The 19191-nt window shown below is 42.9% G+C and overlaps 1 protein-coding gene across 1 annotated transcript; it reads left to right on the plus strand.

Moving 5' to 3' along the window:
* The first annotated feature begins 485 nt into the window (after window positions 1–485).
* Window positions 486–1595, plus strand: LOC134635074 (NACHT, LRR and PYD domains-containing protein 1b allele 3-like). The gene has a single exon (XM_063484588.1). The coding sequence runs from the start codon at window positions 486–488 to the stop codon at window positions 1593–1595; it is 1110 nt and encodes a 369-aa protein (XP_063340658.1).
* Window positions 1596–19191: the final 17596 nt, after the last annotated feature.

The raw sequence follows: 19191 nt of genomic DNA on the forward strand, positions 1-19191 counted from the left end.
AAACTTAATTCAAATGTATATTTTTGGAAACAGGAAACTGATGAGTACAAGCGGACCTGAACAGAAGACCATAAAGAAGCATCTTTAAAGAAGGTTCAACAGGAATACATTAAACATAAGAGAAGATGTTTAAGAAACTTTTTTCAGTGAAGAAAAGAAAAGTGAAAAAACTGCATAAAGTTAAAGATGAACCACACAGTAAAATATCTGCAGAAGCAGGAGAAGGAAAAAGCTCACATGGTGAAGACATGGAGGATCCTGTAGGAGGAGACTGCTCCTCCGTTACCAGATGCCCATCTCAAATCCTACTGGACAGCTCTCCTGTCTTGGGATCACGCGTCTTCCCATACAGAACATGGTCCTCTTCTAGGCTGTCTCCACGCATTAAATTAAATAGTCATCACTGCAATATCGGTGATGATGAAGTAATGGAGAAAGAAACTGTTATATGGCGATCAAAACCATTAGCAGCAAGCTTACCTGACATGAGGTTAAAGGAGTTTACCCCTGACATCACTGCTGATGGGTCTGATGATAAAACCTACCTGTTCCAGTGCTCCTGTCCAGGTCTGTACCAGTGCAGTGTGACTGGTCTGGTGTTTGTCATGAAGGGAGAAGGAGACGTGATTTACAGGACTGTCCCTTGGTACATGAGGCTGCTGACCCAACACCACAAGAAGCCTGCAGGACCCCTGTATGACATCAAATGTGAGCAGCAGTCTGTGTGTCAGCTTCATCTCCCACACTGTGAGCTCATCTCCACAGGTGGAGGTCAGTCTTTGCAAGTCACTGAGGTGAATGATGAGGGCGTCGAGTTCATCCCCCCTCACCAGATAACAAAAACTCATGTTGTTATAAACATCACAGGCTTTTCTTATTACGGCATTGTCAATAATGAAGACTCTCCCCCTGACCCAGTCCAAGCATTGGTTCTGCTCTTCTACAAACCCCCAGTTGATCCTGATCCCAGGTCTGTCCTCAGTGTGTTGTTGGTGCCGAGGAACATCAAGATCCAAAATGTAAAAGAGAAGAGGAGGGAATTAATTGGAGAAGAGACATACATAGACATACCCTCTAAATGCAATCTGCATCCAAACCAGCTTTACACTCTTTCCACCGTTCCTGATGATGGCCTGATTGTAGTTCAACCAAATGAAACAGTGTTTGATGACGTGTCCCTTGACAATTCTGTCCCATCATTCCAAGTCATTTTTAATAGACTCATTAGCAATATTAACCTGAGTCTGACACACCAGAGCAGCTCCAGCTGTGTCTGGGAAAGTGAGGTTTGTCTTTTGCCCAACAGAATGAGAAGCATGATTCTCTCTTCAAATAAGAAGCTGTTAAAAGTACGGAGCTTGTTCATCGATAAGATATCAGAACCTGTTCTCAGCAGTCTGCTCGACAAACTGTTGGAGAAAAATGTGATAACTGATGCTGAGAGGGAGGCAGCAGATGCAAAGAAAAAGAGAAGCAAAATAGCTCGTTTTGTTTTCGATACTGTGAGGAGGAAAGGTGAAGATGCCATTTTAGAAATGACCGAGTCCCTTTGTGAGCTCGATTCCTTCCTCTGCAGAAATCTTGGGTTGCTATGACATTATTCTCTTGTCCTCCAGTAACACAGTGAGGAATTTTGGAGGAATATTTGACCAGGACATGTCCTTCAATGCACATATGAAAGCTACGTACGTCAGCTTTCTTTCATTTTCACAATTTCTCCAAAATTAGACACTATTTCATGCATTTATTACTTCTAGGCTGGATTACTATAATTCATTGTCATCAGGATCATTAACTTCCTGAAAATCCTTCAGTTAATCCAAAATGCTGCAGCAATAGTACTGACAGGGATTAGAAAGAGAAACCATATTCCTGCTTTCACCCCATTATAGTCAGCCTCTTCTTAATGACCTCATAATGCTGTTTCACCCCATTAGATTCACTTCTCAGACTGCAGGCCTACATGTGGTTCCTAAAGTAGAATGAGAAGCAGAGCCTTCAGCTTTCAGGCCCCTCCTCTTCTTCGCTTACGTTCTGGTTTTTTCTACAATATGGTAATACACCGTTCTTCCGCTGATCCTTTCCAGGGTCGCGGGGGGCGCTGGAGCCTATACAAGCTGTCATAGGGCGAGAGGCGGGGTACACCCTGGACAGGTCGTCGGTGTGTCGCAGGGCTAACACATAAAGACACAGACAACCACTCACACCTATGGGCAATTTAGATTGACCAATTAACCTATCCCCACTACTGCATGTTTTTGGACTGTGGTAGGAAGCCGCAGTAGCTGGGGAGAACCCACGCAAACACAGGGAGAACATGCAGACTCCACACAGAAAGACCCCGGCCTGAACTCAGGACCTTCTTGCTGTGTGGCAACAGTGCTAACCACTGTGCCACCTTGCTGCCATTAGTTATTACTAATGTCTAGCTGCAGCCTGTTTCTGCTGGAGGTTTCTTCCTTTTAAAAGGGACTTTTTCTTTCTCACTGTCGCCAAAGCATTTGGGTCATTTGATTGTTTTCACTATAATATTTTAGGGTCTACAAAGCACCTTGAGACAACTGCTGTTGTGATTTGGTGCTATATAAATAAAACTGAAATGAATTGAATACTGATCATAATGAATTAAATTTAATAGAAGACTTGCTTGAACTTTGTATTGAATCCTTCGTTATCTTGGGAAGTCTCCTGTTTAATGAAGACATTGACCAACGTCCCAAACATATTCTACCAGTGGCGATCAGTGGTTGTTGATCAATGGTTGTGAGAATTTGCATCATTATGATAAAGGAACTGACCTCCCAGCCCTTTGTTCCTTCAGTGGGCTGGTTTCAGTCATTATGCAGATGTACTGTTTATAAGATTGGGGAAACCTGCAGTCAGCTGAGACTGAAGAAGTCACTTGGATGAGTGACGAAATGTTTCTCCCAATTAAAACACTACATGCAGTTGAACAGAATCAACTTTAGTGAGACTCAGATTTGGAGGCCATGATTCTCATTCACGCTGCTTCACACTTAACTGCTAACTTGGCCTGGAACGCCTGGAAATTCTGTACATAAAAGTTATGAACAGAATCGGTAACAAAGGGCAGAGACCATCACCTACCAGGAACAAGCACCCTCCAAAGGACCCCCTGTGGGACACGGTCAAATGCATTCTCCAAGTCCACAAAGCACATGTAGACTGGTTGGCCAACTCCCATGCACCCTTTAGTATCCTTGAGAGGGTAAAGTGCTGGTCCAGTGTTCCTCTGGTATCCATGGTTCAATCAAGAGACACACTCTCCTTTTTGGCACCCCGGCATAGACTTTCCAAGGGAGGCTGAGGAGTGTTATCCCTCTGTAGTTGGAATGTTTGTGTAAAAATCGGAGTACAGCACTCTCTGATCTCACGTTGAGATGTTCTCCTGGTTCTTAGCTTGTCCGTGTGGTTTTTGAGAGAGTGGACATTGGCTAACAAAACGCTAGGCAGAGGTGGTCGTGTGGTTCTAACATGTAGCCTGCCCCTCTTACCACTGTAATGGCAGATTTCTTTTCTCATATATTGATCACATATTTTAACCATATTACTTTAGTATAGTAACAGCAATTCTGTCACAAGTTTGCATGCATGTAGAATGCGATCACAAGTGGGGCCCAAGTTTTATTGCACCTTCACAGCACACTCATTTTCCTTTTGTCACTGCTACATTTCTGTAAGGCGTACCAGAAATTATTTCCACTACGAAATAATTACCGTTCAGCTCAAAGGTCCTATTAATAAACGGTTAACGAATGTGTATTTATGAAGACGATTTGTGAGACTGGTAAACTTACCTTTGTTCGTACGATGGTCTTTCGTTCTACACGGTGCATTTCAAGGTCCTGTACCCATCCGTCGGTAAACTGTACCTGGGCTTGTTGCAGTGACCTGAAGTTACTAAAAACTTCATGAGTGTATGCACTCACTCCAAGAACCGTATAATTATAAATATGAGCGTGGTGAAAGTTGGGCAGCACGCTGACGTCCACTCTGTGTGCTCGTAAGGGTCTGACCCTTTCACTCCTTTGATTTTTTTCCTCGTATCTTTTCTTTGACTTTTCATCGAGTCTTTGTACCGGCATTGTTCTCCTTTGTTTAGTACATTCCTTTTTTGGGGGGCAAAGAAAAACCAAGAAGGTATTGGAACCGGAGAATGAACGTTTTGCGGTGCTGCAAATGCTTGCGTTTGATGCCGTACTGGGATTGTTTGAGTTCTTGAGCCCGAGGGTGTTGCAGCCTGCCAGCTGGAGTCAGTAGGATCAAAGCACAGAAGAAAGCTGCATTCCAAAGGGTCTGGTCTGAGCCCATTATGAACTTTTACGATATCCCAAAATGTTTCTCTGCTGTACGTGATCCTTGAGTACAAGCACTAAATATTTGCTACACTCATTAGCACTAGAATAAACAATAAATAAGTCTGAACGCACTGCAAACACATCTGCAGTGAGGAGTGCTGTATTGTACATATACATTTGCCAAATAAATTAACATTTTCTTTCTGATAATGTTTGAACACTAAATCTTTTAGTAAAATAGTGTTTCTGTAGTCTTTCTATTTTACTAAAACAATTCGGTCAGGCACTTGTCTATAAATATTTTTGCACTGTAATTAAACTTATCAGGACACCAGGTCTAGAACAATCTGAAAAAGCAGTCCCATCCCTTTAATTATAAAAATGAATTAATCTGAAATTTATTTTAACAAAAAAATATTTCATATGACTTGTCCACCAGTGAAAAAAAAGTATCACAGACATTACCATTTTAAACATTTCATTGTATTGGTACTGGGTCTGTGACCCAGTGTTTTGTGTTTGTTTCATTTATATTCTTTGATTATTGTTGTAGATGGTTTTTGTTTGCATTATAGTTGTGCTTGTGTTAATTTCTTAGTTCCTTATTTTCTGTTACTTTGCCTTACCGGTTTTAAAAACCTTCCAGGTTTTTATGTTTCATGTCCAGGTTTCTTGCCCAGGCTTTTTATTCCTTTATATTATTTTGCAGTTGCTCCCAGTTCAGGTTTTGTTTAAGTTTAGTCATTGCCATGGTCTGCTTTTGTTTGTATTTCGTCCCCCACTGTAAATAAAGCTCACTCACACTTAAGTCAGTTGTCAATGCCGGCAGTTGGTTGGGTCCATTCACTCACCAGTTCATACGTCTGCATCTGCCGCCGTGACATATGATGAGTAAGAAGCCAAAAAGGATAACATAAGAAACTAGTAAAACTTTATGCAAAAAACAATATTTATTGTCTTGATTTTGACCACTGTAAAAATGGTAACACTGAAGCCCCGAGCAAAGGTGCGTGTCCAAATTAAGCCTGTGTCAGGGCTCATGTTGTTCTTCGGGATCAGGTGACCAAAGATAAACTAGGCCTGTTTTCTCTCAAACAACTTGACTGTGTGTGATTTAAGCTGTTGAAAAGATGCAGGAATTACAGGAAGTGTTTGGCCAGACATGATGTGATCCTGAGGATGATCATGAGCAGGAAATGATAAATCTTTGCCCAGGATGATGTTATTACAGCTTTTATCAAAGACTTCCCACTGCTGAAGACGATGACTGAAATCTTGGAGGATGGAAATCGCTGTAAATCAATTCAGTTTTTATGTTAATAGGACTCTAGACTGTGTTGAACATTGTAATAGAAGACAGCATGTAGCATTTAAGTGACCAAGTAGTATTGTGATAAAAGTTATTGAATAGTGTTCGAATAAAGTGACAAAATTGTGAAAGATTAAAATATTATAAGAGCTCAACTTACTTCATCTAAACATGTTTTAACATAAAATGCACAGCTTTATTGAATATGAATAAGTTGTGTTGATTTAACTCAGTTCTTTAAGTTTCTGCCAAAGCATAACAATTGTGTGCAACCAATGTCTACTATTGAATTAAGTAAATCCTACATGTTCTTTTTTCAGTTTACAAGAAACTCAAAACAGGATAACTAGACTCTCTAGAATAAACTAAGACTAACAATGTAAACTGTATACATAAATCACAATACATAATGACAAAAACACAGGAAAACTCAAAACACCGGGTCAAAAGACCCAGGACCAGGACAGTTTACATTCCACCTTAGCGCCTCTTACAAGTCTCAAAGTCCTCAAAGACAAACAAAAGACTTCACTACCTGTGGATTCTCCCCCACTCTGTCTGCAGTAAAGTTGAATGCTCCTCCAGTTCCCAAGATAACATCACCTCCTCACTATCTGTTTAACTGAACACAATGAAATGTGAAACGGATGCAACAGCTGCTGAAACACTAGTGTTTCACCACCAGGTAGAGCTCTTGTCAAAAGTCTCCAAGTATGCCGGTTTGTCCAACGCAGGCCAAAGTGGCAAGTTTGTTTATATTTTGTGAATTTTATATTGTAATAAGTGTATAAGAATTTCTTTCATTTATGTATTATTTACATTATTTTATTGTATAATGCCTTGGTGCCACTAGATTTTAGCATGTCTCACACTCATGCAGTTAGACAGATGTCGGGGGTCTGGTAAGAAAGTTGGGGGAAGCAGACAACTCCATAGAAAGTCCATCTCTTTGAGGACTCTGGGAGGTAGCAAGGGAGTGCGAACCTTAAGGTATGAAACAGCTGTGCACTGCCTTTTGTTCCTGGAGAAGGTATTTGACTGGGAGCCATGCTAGGCTCAGGGAGACTCTGCTGACCGTCTGCCCCGCGATCATGCAGGCTCTCCACCAAGCTTGGTTTTCTGTTTTTTGTTTTGATTAAAGAATGTTAGCTACCGCTCACCGCTTGTCTGCAGGCTTTATTTAATGGAAAGCTTCCACAACATAGGTTTTAATGTTAAAATAGAATTTTATTGTACATTTGTGTTCACCAGTTCTATGGTGTACCTGTCATGTTAAGAAAACACCAGTAAAGAAGAACTCTTTTGTTTCTGTGTAGAAGCCAGCATGACTGAAACGACCTTCACTGATCTTTTGTTATATGCAAATCACACTGTGACAAAATACAGTCATGGCTTAAAATTAACACCAAAGACACTAAAGATCTGCGTGAGTTTGCAGATTTTCAAAGCAGTGTTGAATCAAACCTTATGTTCAAGGTTTACAAGCTTTGCATGATTGGATGGACAATCAGAGGATAGCCAATAAGGCAGCTTTGCAGCTAAGTGCACGACAGAGCAGAACACTGACAGAGTTTCTTTATGAACACAAAATGTTCCCAGATTTTAGTAATTTTGTCAAATCACCCAAAATAAACTAATGATGAATGCTAAAACACTTAGTACAAACTCTAAATGAAAGGACAAATATTACATATCTCTTTTGTAAGAAACCTGGTTGCAGTGCATGGCTAAATTAATTCTTAATACTCATACTCACACTAGTCATAGTTTAATTGGAACAGAAAGACATCCTTCCCTTAATTTCCCTGAGAGAGCCATTGGAAGTCCGCCTTAAACGGCACCAGGCTCTCTGACATAACCCACTGTACAAAACCCATTTCACTCTCATTATCAGGCAACCATAGTGAAAAAATTGGTCCTTAATTTTCTGTGGTTGAGAACACAAAAACCTCAAATAGACTGGTCCAACGTGGAGACTTTGGTGTCACGAGAACTGAACCCTGCAGAACCACCTGACTGAACTAAGGTATGTAGCAAAGACGTAGCTCTGTCTCCTGCTCATTGACCCTACTGTGATATAGATCTGCTGTAGAGAGAGAAGCCATAGAACAATACATTATCGAGTCACTGGCTGCCGGGATCATTCCCTCTTCCACATCCCTGCTCGGCGTAGACTTCTCCTGTTAGGTCTGCTCTCACAGGCCTCACTGACTCAGACACTTATCCCCATGAATGAAGCAAGACACTCGGAGCTCAATCCATTTTAACTTGCAAGGGAAGCCAGTCTATTTAGCATCTTGAAGGTACAAGCTCCCCACCTGACCCCAGCCAACTTCAAATTCCAGCCTTCCCACGCAGTCTTTTGTTGAGTGAACACACAAGCACCTCATTGTAAAACCCCTATGGTGTGTCAAGTTAAAGGCCCTGTGTATGCATGTGTGAGTGTAACTGTGCTTGTATACATGACTTCCTGGTTACAACCATTTAACAACGTCTCTAGTCATAAGTCATACTTTAATAAATTATTGTTTCTGGTGTTTTTTTCTTTTTAAAAAGATGCAAAAATCCACTGAATGTAGCAAAAAGCCATATTTTGATCACATTTTCATTAATAAACAACAAATTTCAACCATTTTTTATTGATCACTCTCACACAAATATTTTACAGCAGTTCACAATAACAAATATTGTGTATTATTGTATATTGTATTACAACTATAACCATCTCCGATTTAATGCTGAAAAAAGGATTAAAAAAGCAGCGCTAACTTTGAATGTATGACTAATGAGATAAAATCCTCTCAAGGTCTTGTTTATTCATATTTATATTCAAAATAACAGATCTAATGTTTTTTGATACGATTTTCAATGATACGTTCTACTGTTGTGACAAAGCGATTGCTAGGTTCATTAATTTTTCTAGACTCGGGGCTTAGAGTACGCTTGGGGAGTGTGATTGTGTGTACAGCGTCTCTCTATGTCTGTCTCCACGTTGGGTGAGTGTTGAGCAATTGTATATGAGAGCATGAGGGTGGGAATAGATGTTTGTATCTGTGTGTGCCTGTTTGTCTGTGTCTATATGTCAGGTTGGGTATCAGACGCCACCTCTCTGAGGACATCTCAGGCCCTCCAAGGTTTGGAGGCCCATCTCCCCCCACCACTTCCCCTGCCGGTGGCGGACGCCCTCAGACATCGGTGCGTTGGTGGTTCTCTGTCTCCGGGGGTGGGCGCCCAGGTACCCACCGGCTCACTCCTTGGCGGCTGCTTATTGGGGCCTGGAGCCTGGGGCTCGCTCGGGCCACTTTGGGGATGGGGTGCCCTCGGCCTCACGGCCCGGGGCTCGGCCACTCAGGCACAGCTGGCTGCCGGCGGAGCTCACGGGCACGTCACTGCAACCCCCCCTGGCTTCTGCTCCGCGGCTGCTGAGTGACCCCTCATCTGGGACTCTCCTCAGCTCTTTCTGGGACAGTGGCGCGGCTGCCCCTCTGTTGGTCTTCCTTGGTCTCTTGTGTTCTGGGGGCCTCTGGATGTCTGGAGTCTTGATCTCCTCCATACCTGCTTCATGCCCTGGAGGTCGGGGCAGTGGCCCCCCACACCCTCTAGCAGATCATTACATGAAGGAACCTTTTAAAAACAAGCGCGTTCATGCTCACAGGTGTACACACGGGTGATCACACACACAAATTACACCCTTTTTGGCTCCTACCTCAAAGCACACTGTGCGCTGTCGATCTCACGTGCTGCACAATAATGTTTAATATTTAGTATTTACTGTCATATTCTCATATATCATTGTGATCTTGTTTATTACTCTCGTTTTCTTCTGCTTGCTTTCTTTTTTCTTTCTCAACAGGTGATCCAGGTGATCGATATATGTATTTTTTGTCTGCTTATTCTGTTGGTTTTTGTTTTTTGCCCTTTTTCCCCGTCCCTCTTCTCAGGTTTTTTTCTTTCCCTCTTTCTTTCTCCACATTCTCTCCTCCAGTCAAGTCTGTCCCGTATTCAGCAAGTGAAAATAAAATAAACAATAAAAAGTTGAATCAAATGGACCATTACGGCAAGGCTGGGATGGTCCATTTGGTAAAGTAAATCCGTTGGGCATCTTTCTTCGCCTTTAGACAATAATTCTGATGGCAAAAGAACCAAACGGGACAGGTTAAAAAAAAGAAAAAAAAAAAAAAAAACTGGATTATAGATGGCAGACAGTTGGTGTCGTAAACCACCGCCTCTGTTCAAAGATGGTCGCTCATAGTGGACATAGATGGCTTCTTTCACTCCTTTTTCAAACCATCTGTCTTCTCTGTCCAAAATGTCAATATTGGCATCCTCGAAAGAGTGACCTTTGTCCTTTAGATGCAGATGAACTGCTGAGTCTTGTCCCGTGGAGGTGGCTCTTCTATGTTGTGCCATGCGCTTGTGAAGTGGCTGTTTGGTCTCTCCAATGTAGAGGTCTGGGCATTCCTCGCTGCACTGTACAGCATACACCACGTTGTTGAGTTTGTGTTTTGGAGTTTTGTCTTTAGGTCTTTAGTGAAGTTTGTGTCTGAGTGTGTTGCTGAGTCTGAAATGCACTGGGATGTCGTGCTTGGAGAAAACTCTCCTGAGTTTTCAAACTTAACATTGAGATATGAGTGTTCAGACCAGAGCAGTGAAACACTGTGTGGTGTCTGCTCTCTGCCTATTATGGAGCTGTTATGCAAATAATGGGGGTGTGTCAGCTGTGAATCTACAAACAACAAGTTGAAAAGTAGCTTTAGCATTCATCTGTCTCACCTATGCAGTGACAACAGTGAAGACAAAATATAGCTTCATTCCCACCAGGTAAGCAGTGACTTAAATCCTGTGTGTATAATTAATTTCCTGTGAAAAGTGTCAATATATGTTCATGATCACTTATGTTAAACATTTTCAGATAGGCTGAATCAAACTTGTATGTTTTGTTTCAGGTCCTGATTTAAGGATAGTGATGACTGCAAGAACTGGTGTGGGCAAGGCTGCTGTTGGAAACACCATCCTGGGAGAGAAATGTTTCAAATCCTGCCCCTCTTCATCATTGATAACAGAAGCCTGTGAAAAACAGGTGACACGGTGGGGTAACAGAGAAGTTAGTTTTGCAGACACACCAGGTATCCTGGAGACTAGAAAATCAAAGGACTTCATCAAAAAAGAGATTGTGAAATGTGTTACAGTCTCCTGTCCTGGGCCTCATGTGTTCCTGCTGCTTAACCAAGTCAGTCGATTTACTATAAAAGAGAAGAACGGCAGAAGGTGTTTGCCCCTGCAGCAAATCAGCACATGATTGTGCTCTTCACCTGTGGTGGTGATCTTGGAAGTATGACCATACAGCTGAAAGTACGTCAAGCCGAACATCTTCATGAAAAGTCCAGGTTTCTTTCCAAGCACCTTAAACTGCCATGATTTAGAATTTACAAAGACAAACTCCACAGTTCAATCTTCATTTGTCTTCAGCATTTTTGCGTCTTGTGTAATCACTGAGTCACAACAATAGATTGATGTCAGTTCATAGATCATATATGAATTCAACAATTCATAGATGGAGAGACTGTGAGTGGCAAAGTCGGTGAAGGAACTTTGAATTAAGACACTGAGCACTAGATGTATGGAACAACTAAGTTTTTATTCACTTCAGTTATCTTTGCAAAACCTCTCCGTCAACACTAGACAACAAAAAAGAAAAACCCAGTTCAATAGTCCAACCACTGCCATAGTGGCAGCAACAGTTCTGGCGGCCAACCCAGTGGACGGCAAAACAGGCAAAGCCCACTGTGGGTCAGGCAGCAGCGTTGAAACAGTTCCGGCGCCCTGCCACACACCCGGTGTGGTCGCAAATTTTGAAGCCATCCTGATAACCTTCTCCCACCAACGATGTGGAGATCCAAATCCAATTAAAATCAAGACACTCAAAAAGGTTTTTACTGCCCTATGCATCGCCAAGAAAACGATCCTCATGAACTGGAAAAATAAAAATAATCTTAATTCTAGCCAATATAGAAACCATCTAATAGATCACATTAGTCTTGATACAGCCTCTGCCACCACATTAGATCAATCCCTCTGGGCTCCTTTGATCGGCTCCGTCACCTAGAGGGGGTGGGGGGTCGTGGTTTGGTCCCGTCTTAGCTATTGTGGTTGATGTGGAGGTTGGGACGGCCTTAGGGCGCCTGGAGGACCCCTAGAGACGTTATCCCGGGAGGGCTCAACCCGGCGGGCTGTGGTCATAACCTGGTCAGTGGCTCTGGTCGCTCTTAGAGGGTGTTCTCCTCGTGGCTGCGTGCAGCGGGGGTTGGGGGATGGTCTGTGCTGGCGGACGTAGGTTACTGGCCTGGTGGCCTGGCTGGCCCTGAGTGGATCCGGGACAGGCGGGGGGGCTTGGGGTTCGGGGGTGCTTCGTCTCCGTGATGGGGCTCTGGCTGGGCCTTGGGGGCTTCGGTCCTAGTCGGTGTGTCGCCGAGGTTGTGGGCGGGTGGGTGCACGGGGGCTCAGCCCTGGCGCACGGGGCCTCTGGTGCATCGGCCTAACTGGGGGGCTCTTTAACTGGCGGGGAGGTTGTTCCATCCTTGCAGAAGTCCACTCTGCAGGTGGGGGAGAGACATAGGAGAGGTGGAGAATAAACCTAACCTGGGTGTCTGTTGTCTTGTGTAGTCTGGGAGATGATTGAATGTTAGGGTGGGTACAGTTTCCTCTGCGGTGGGGTAGGGTGGGCTTCCCTGGGTCCTGTGGGGCTTGGCGGTGCTGCTGCCGTAGGCCCCGGTCTGGATGGGCCTGGACTCCCTGCCTTGGTGGGTGCCAGAGGACGGGGGTGCCTACTGGGGTCAGCGGGGGAGCTGGCCCTAGGGAGGAGCATCTTGCCCCTCCTTTCTTTTCCTCCCCATCCCCGGCTGCCTCCCTCTTCCCACTCCACCACACCCACCCACACAGGTAGGGCCTTGGGGTGTGGGTGTGTCCCCAGGGTGCAGGGGAGACATCCCCCCCCTCTGTCCCCTTCTGGCCACCTGTGCCGCAATTTTATTCCACAACTTAGACATCCACATTATTCACACTGTCATAACACACACATATATATAGGGCCTTGAGGGTGACCTCGCCAACGGCGTCCAGTGAATGGTCTGAGTATTCAACCCTACCTCTGGCGCCGGTGCCCACCTCTCAATTTTAAATCCATGTAGACATTGAGGGTTCTCGGGAGGGGCCGTGCTAACACCTGCTGCTCTCCGGCAGCAGCACCATGCCCTCCCCTGTTTTAAATGCACTTTAGAACAACACGCAGCAACACTACACATGAGCGGGAGGAGGGAGGTATGGGGTCTTCACACACCCCCGTTCTCTGCCAGCCATCGGGGCGGGGGGCTGGGAGGAGGTGTTGGCTGACAGATTGGCCTCCCTGCTTCTGCGAGGCCTGGGGCGGTCTGCTTGCCTCCACCCCGGGGGAAAGGGTCACATCTCTTGGGTCTGGGTGCCGTTTCCCCCTCTGGGGGCGAGGGTACCTGGACCCGGGGTATAGAGTATGTTTGGGGGGTGCGATTGTGTGTACATGTGCATATATGTCTATACCTACGTTGGATGAGTGCTGAGTGTTTGTATATGTGTGCATGAGGGTGGGAATGCATGTTTGTGTCTGTGTGTGCCTGTTTGTCTGTGTTTATATGTCAGGTCGGGTCTTAGACTCCACCTCCCTGGGAACACCCAGGCCCTCCAAAGTGTGGAGGCCTATCTCCCCTCACCACACTCCCTGCCGGTAACTGATGCACTCAGGGGTCGGTGCATTGGTGGTTCTTGGTGTCCGGGGCTGTGTGAGTGTGAGTGTGTGTGTTTATTTTGTATGGTATTTTATCGTTATGTGTTCAGTATTTAAACATCTGTGTTAATTAATTATTAAGTAAATGATTCAAGAGAACTCTCCCCTTACATTAACTCCCCTGCTACTGTACCAACTTATTAAACCTCGGTGAAGCAAAAGTGTCTTGTGCTTAAGACTCCACATAAAAGTTAAAATATATATGCTCAGTGCGCATAGATATATAGTGTATATAGTTACATAGTTATACATATCAAACAAAAATCCATTACATTCCCCCCTGTGGTACCTAGAGGTACCACCTAAAAAGACCCCACGACTAAAGAACAACAAAAAACGTGAAAACTAATGCGTGCGCTGTTTTTTTGCTAACATACTTAAAAGCAAGCTCTACATAGAACATAAGAATTTGTATAAAGATCCCACACAGTTGTTGCTCAAATGAATAAGCCCTTCCTTTTACCAAAAACCTCATAGTTATCAACATAACATTTTCCAAGTCTCCAATTCTCTTGGTTAACCAATTTAAGACAAATTGATTCCTCTTAATTTGCAAATCATGCTACACAGTATCCTTAACAGAATACTCAAGAAACTTAAAAACCAGCCTAATTACAGGAAAATGAAAGTAAGGCATAAAACACATCAGCAGAGACACATAATACATACATGGATTACACAACACCTTATGTGAAATTAAAAATAATACAATTAAACAATTAATTCCCAATTTGGATTTCATCTTGGTCAGGTGCATCTTCTTTTTCTGAACAGACTTCTCAGTGTGAGCTTGAAGTGTCCTTTGATAGCTTCAAGGTTGACATTTCTCTGCAGCAGCTTCAACCTTTACTCAACTTGTGTCCCTTTTTCAGTCCCATATTTCAACCAATTTATGAGTCTGAGAAAAGTCTCTCTTGGTACTTCTTGACTGCTGGACTGCAGTAAATTATAAGCATTACATGAACAAGAGTAGGAAAATTAGGTACCTGATGAGGTCATGTTCGCTGTTATAGTTTAGTGTACTCAAACAGTTTTTAGCTCTGAGTGTTAAATGTGAGCTTATATATATTTTTTTAAAGTGTATTAGAAGTGTTAGAAAACCTATTAGAAAGAACAAAAATGTAGTTAGAAAGCAAGAGTAACACTTACCGATTGATATGCACACAGGGAAAAGCGGCGCCGGTTGTTGAGACGGTCCCGAGAAAGGAGTCTTATTGTGAACTCAGTCTGAGCGGCGCCAGTTGTCCACGCTTCCGAAGTCAATTGGTTTGTGAGAGAGCGAAGCCAGTCTTAACCTCAGCGGGGATCACAAAAATCAAAGCTGAGCGCTATTGGCTAACCGGGGTGCGAGTGAGAGCCAGCCAGTGAACCTATCACTGAGCAGGTAAATCCGAGCTGAGCGCTATTGGCTAACCGGGGTGCCGCAGGAGCAGCCCATTTGATATGTGATTGGCAGCGGGCGAAGTTAGGTACACCTGGGAGGCGGAGTTGGTCTCCGGCGCAAAATTTCGAACGAAGACAGAGAATCATTTGGGATACTGAGACAGAACGAGTAACAAGGGAAAAACTGTGCTCTGGCTGTAGTTCGGTGAGAGTAAGAGCAAGGTAGAACTTAGAGTTTTGCGCTGAATTTTACACGGAGCTAGTGAGAGGGCTGGTTTTTTGAAGAAAAAAGACTAAGGGTTTTTCAGGATTTTTGCCCTGTTAACGAATATAAGGGTTTGGGTATACGGAGGGGTTCCCTACAAGTTATTCTAGGGGTTTTGGAGAAAAAACGCGGAGGGTTTTTCAGGAGGTTTCCTGCTTATTTGCCTAAGGATCGGGGTTTGGGAGCGGGGAGAGTTTTATCGAGTAATTCTATGGGGTTTTTGTGGTGCGTTTTTTGGGAGAAAATAGTTTTTTGAGAAAGTTTTTTATGTTGGGAGCAGCGGTGCGTTTATGCTCGGGGTGGGAGCAACGGGGATTGCGAGAGTTTTTTGCGATTCTGAGTTTGATTTTAAATCTCCTTGTTCGGATTAAACAAATGCATATAAAATGAAATAAAGTTTTCCCCAAAGGCATGCACCCTGTATGTCTAGCCATACTGAACGTTACAAAGCACAAGTTTAACTAAGCACATTTATACTGGTTTAACACATTTTCACCCATAAACACGGTCCCAGAAACACACAGGCCCGATGCAGAGAGAGGCGCGCTCACGCGCGCGCCTAGAGACGCAGGCGCGGGCGCGCGCCCTGTGCGCTCATGCGCTGACCCACCAGTAGATGGCGTTTTTTAAGCATAAAAAAAGGAAAAACTTTTTTAATAGCTTAAAAATAACAGAATGCTATTTGATATAAAATAAATCTTTCTAAATAATCAATTAGTAGGTTTTTGAGGGAAGAAAAAGCAATGAGCTATGAACTAGCATATTTTGGATGAATATCATAATTTTTATGAAAATCATATTTTTTATGAATATCATAATTTTATGAATATCATATTTTTATTACTTCCTTTATTACTTTATTAATTCCTTTACTTCCTGAGCTCATGAATATTTTATTGGGGGGCCATAAATCACTCAGTTTGACATAAGGGGTATAATATCCCTCTCTGATGGGTAGTAGTTGATCTTGCACATTCATCATTCGGAAGCTGGTTTGGGCACTGTATGGCTCCACCTGGGCTGTAGGCTCTGCAGCAGGTTCAACAGCTACTGGATGGGTCATGGCTCAGCTGTCTGGAGCAGCCTGTTTCACTCCATTGTCCCCTCGCACTCGCATCGCCAGCACCTGCTTCAGGACCTCTGCATCTCCATCTGCCATCCAGAAGCCATCTCCTGCAGAAAGATAGCTTTGCAGAGTGCATTAGTTGTGTTCACAGTTACCAATACAGGCCCTTTATGAGGACTTATCTATGGACCTTTGTGAGTGCGCCATGCAATGTTAGTTGTTTTAGTCTTGTTAGTTCACAACTGCATGCACCTTAGTACTAGAGTTAATATTTGTACCCAGTTGACCTCTTCCTTAACAAATTCCAATTCATTGCTTTATTTTGTGGAGTACTTTGAAATGTTTGTCTCAAATGCTGTTATAAAGACCTAGCTATCAATTTAGGAAGCGCATAGTAAAGCTGCCACAAGTTGTTTCATTTAGTTATTCATGTGTCTGTTTTCTGGTGACCAAGTCATCTAATCACAGCCACAGCACCAGGGAGCTTTAGGGCGACTACTAGCTGGGTTATTGCCTCTTCATACACTATTGGGGATCTGTTGGCTTCTCTAAGATCCTCTTTGTTCTTCAACACTATTTGAGCACATGTTACATTTATATGCTGAATTTAGATAAACATTAACTCTTTTACCAGCTGCCAATTCACAATTCATTATTAGTGCTTTTAGCCGTAGACTTAGTGTTGCTGGCTATATGGCTGATCAAACTTCCCACACCTCTATAGCCGCTGAACTGGAATTTTCAAAGCTAAGTTAGACAATGCCACATTGACCACACAGTTCTTCATGTTGACAGTAGTTAAACCATCACTCAAAAATCATCACTTGACCCAGCTGTCCTAGCCAATTATAGGCCTCCAACTTTCCTTTATTAAAAAAAAATCCCACAGGAGATGCTGTAAAATAGTCACAGAGGAATGCCTTATTCAAAGAGTTTCAGTCAGGTTTCAGAACACATCACAGTATAGCTTCACACCAGGATTTGTCTCTGTTTGCATAACACATGCCTCCTTCAGGTAACACTACAAAAGACACAACATACCATGCCGTGCTGTTGACACCCTCTCTCTCATCCATCCATGAAGCCAGGCAACACACACACACCTATCAGTCAACCCAAAGGAATGCTATGAATGGCATTACCTTGGTCTCCACCAACACTGTGAGGTTTCTTGGAGTCATTTTTTTTTATCCCAATATATGCTAATATGCGAATATTAAGGACTGCTTTCTTCAATTTCTGCAATATCTCTAAAGTCCTGTCCCAGAGTGATGCTGGAAGACAAGTTCACGCATTCACTACTTCTAGCTGAGCTTTTATCATTATCAGGTTGTGGTGAAAACTCCTTAAAAAGCATTCAACTACATCAAAATGTTGCACATGAATACTGAAAGGGACTAGAATGACAGAGTAGATTTCTCCTATTGACTTCACTTATACCATCCTGCTCCTATAGTACTGTATCTCCCCACTTCACTCTCAAACTTTAAGCTTACTACAATATTTAAAAGTAGAATGGGAAGCCAGGCCTCCAGTTTTTAGGTCTTTTTTAGGAGTTATTATTAGTTATTATCAATCTCTGGTTCTCCTACACAGCATGTTTTTAGTCCTGTCTCCTTCTTCTTACTCAGCTGGTCGCAACAGATGACCACTCCCCCCTGTGCCCAGTTCTACTGGGCATCTATTCCTGTTAAAAAGGGAGTTCCTCCTCTCCAAATTTCTTGCTAAAAGCGGGTTCAGATAAATAATTGTTTTGTAATGTTTTTATTTTTGCAGTTTATCCTTAGATAATAATGTGCCTTTAAATGACTGGTATCATAATTTCATGCCTGTTCAACCTTGAGTTGAATACTATACAGCATGACAGCCTTTGTTCTTATAGAAAAATAGCCATTGGAAAGCTAAAACAGCTGTATTAGACTATTCATACAAATTTTCATGCATGGATTGTTTATAGGCAGTAATCATAAGAAATTCCCTAACTGTAATCCTATTACACATTTTGGTGGTGGACTCTGAGGCAGACAGTTACTTCACACCCCATTTTCCTTAACTTAAATAAAAGTAAATTTTGGACCGTAAATAATACACGTAACTGGTATTATGTTTACAATACACCTGGATGGCCATGATGAACATTGAGACCTCCTGAGAAACAAACAGTACTAGTTGCAGGGTAAAAGGTCTACTTCAACAGCTTGTAAATTTGAATTGTACCAGGTCAATAGTTGCTCACCCATACAGGTTTTGCTCATGCTGCATTAACTGTGCCTTACCTTAATCTTCTCAGTTTGCCCCATACCAATGAAATGTTCTTCTCTTTCCTTTTGGTTGCCAAGTGCCTGGTCAGACTGCATGTCCCTCCTCAGTGCTTCAAACTCTACCTTTGCACACTATAACTAGAATATAACTAGAATAAAGTCATTTAGCTCTCCAGTTTTTTGCTAGAATATGCGTTTAAGTAATTTAAATATGTCAATCCACAGACAACTGGACCCCGTCACACACAGGAAAGAAAATTTATGCCCCATGTTTCTAAATTGAGGTTTGATCATTTATAGGGGATCAGGCTTTAGCCTCTTTCCCTCCACACTGCATTCATTTTTATCTTTCTTCCGTTTGAAAGGAACTACAAATTGCACACACACAGAATTATAGCACTGTGGATAGTTTAGTGCTGCACGTACTATTAGCTTCAATACATGAACAGAGGTAGCTGCCACTGGTCTATATGTAGTCGCACTGAAAAAGATAAAAGACAGATTATTTGTCATATCTGCATACAGATTTGCACATATGTACACATTTGCACCCACACAGTTACATACATGTCAGGAGGATACCCAAGAGCAGTGTGCCAGGGTCAGAAATAGCAGATGTTTAAATTTCTCATTTCGTGTTACCAGGGATCCTGAGTTTCATCAGTACACCAGCTTTTAGTAAATCCCCATGTGTACGTTTCATCCCTTCAATACTGCAATGCTTATAAGGTGATTAATAACTTCCCTAAGTTTACTTATCTAGCCCATGCTC

The sequence above is a fragment of the Pelmatolapia mariae genome, linkage group LG9 (genome assembly GCF_036321145.2).
Source record: "Pelmatolapia mariae isolate MD_Pm_ZW linkage group LG9, Pm_UMD_F_2, whole genome shotgun sequence".
Lineage (NCBI taxonomy): Eukaryota > Metazoa > Chordata > Actinopteri > Cichliformes > Cichlidae > Pelmatolapia > Pelmatolapia mariae.

What these genes read in the sequence shown, in the direction of transcription:
- LOC134635074 (XM_063484588.1), top strand. Translation starts at nt 486, where the DNA reads ATGAGGTTAAAGGAGTTTACCCCTGACATCACTGCTGATGGGTCTGAT.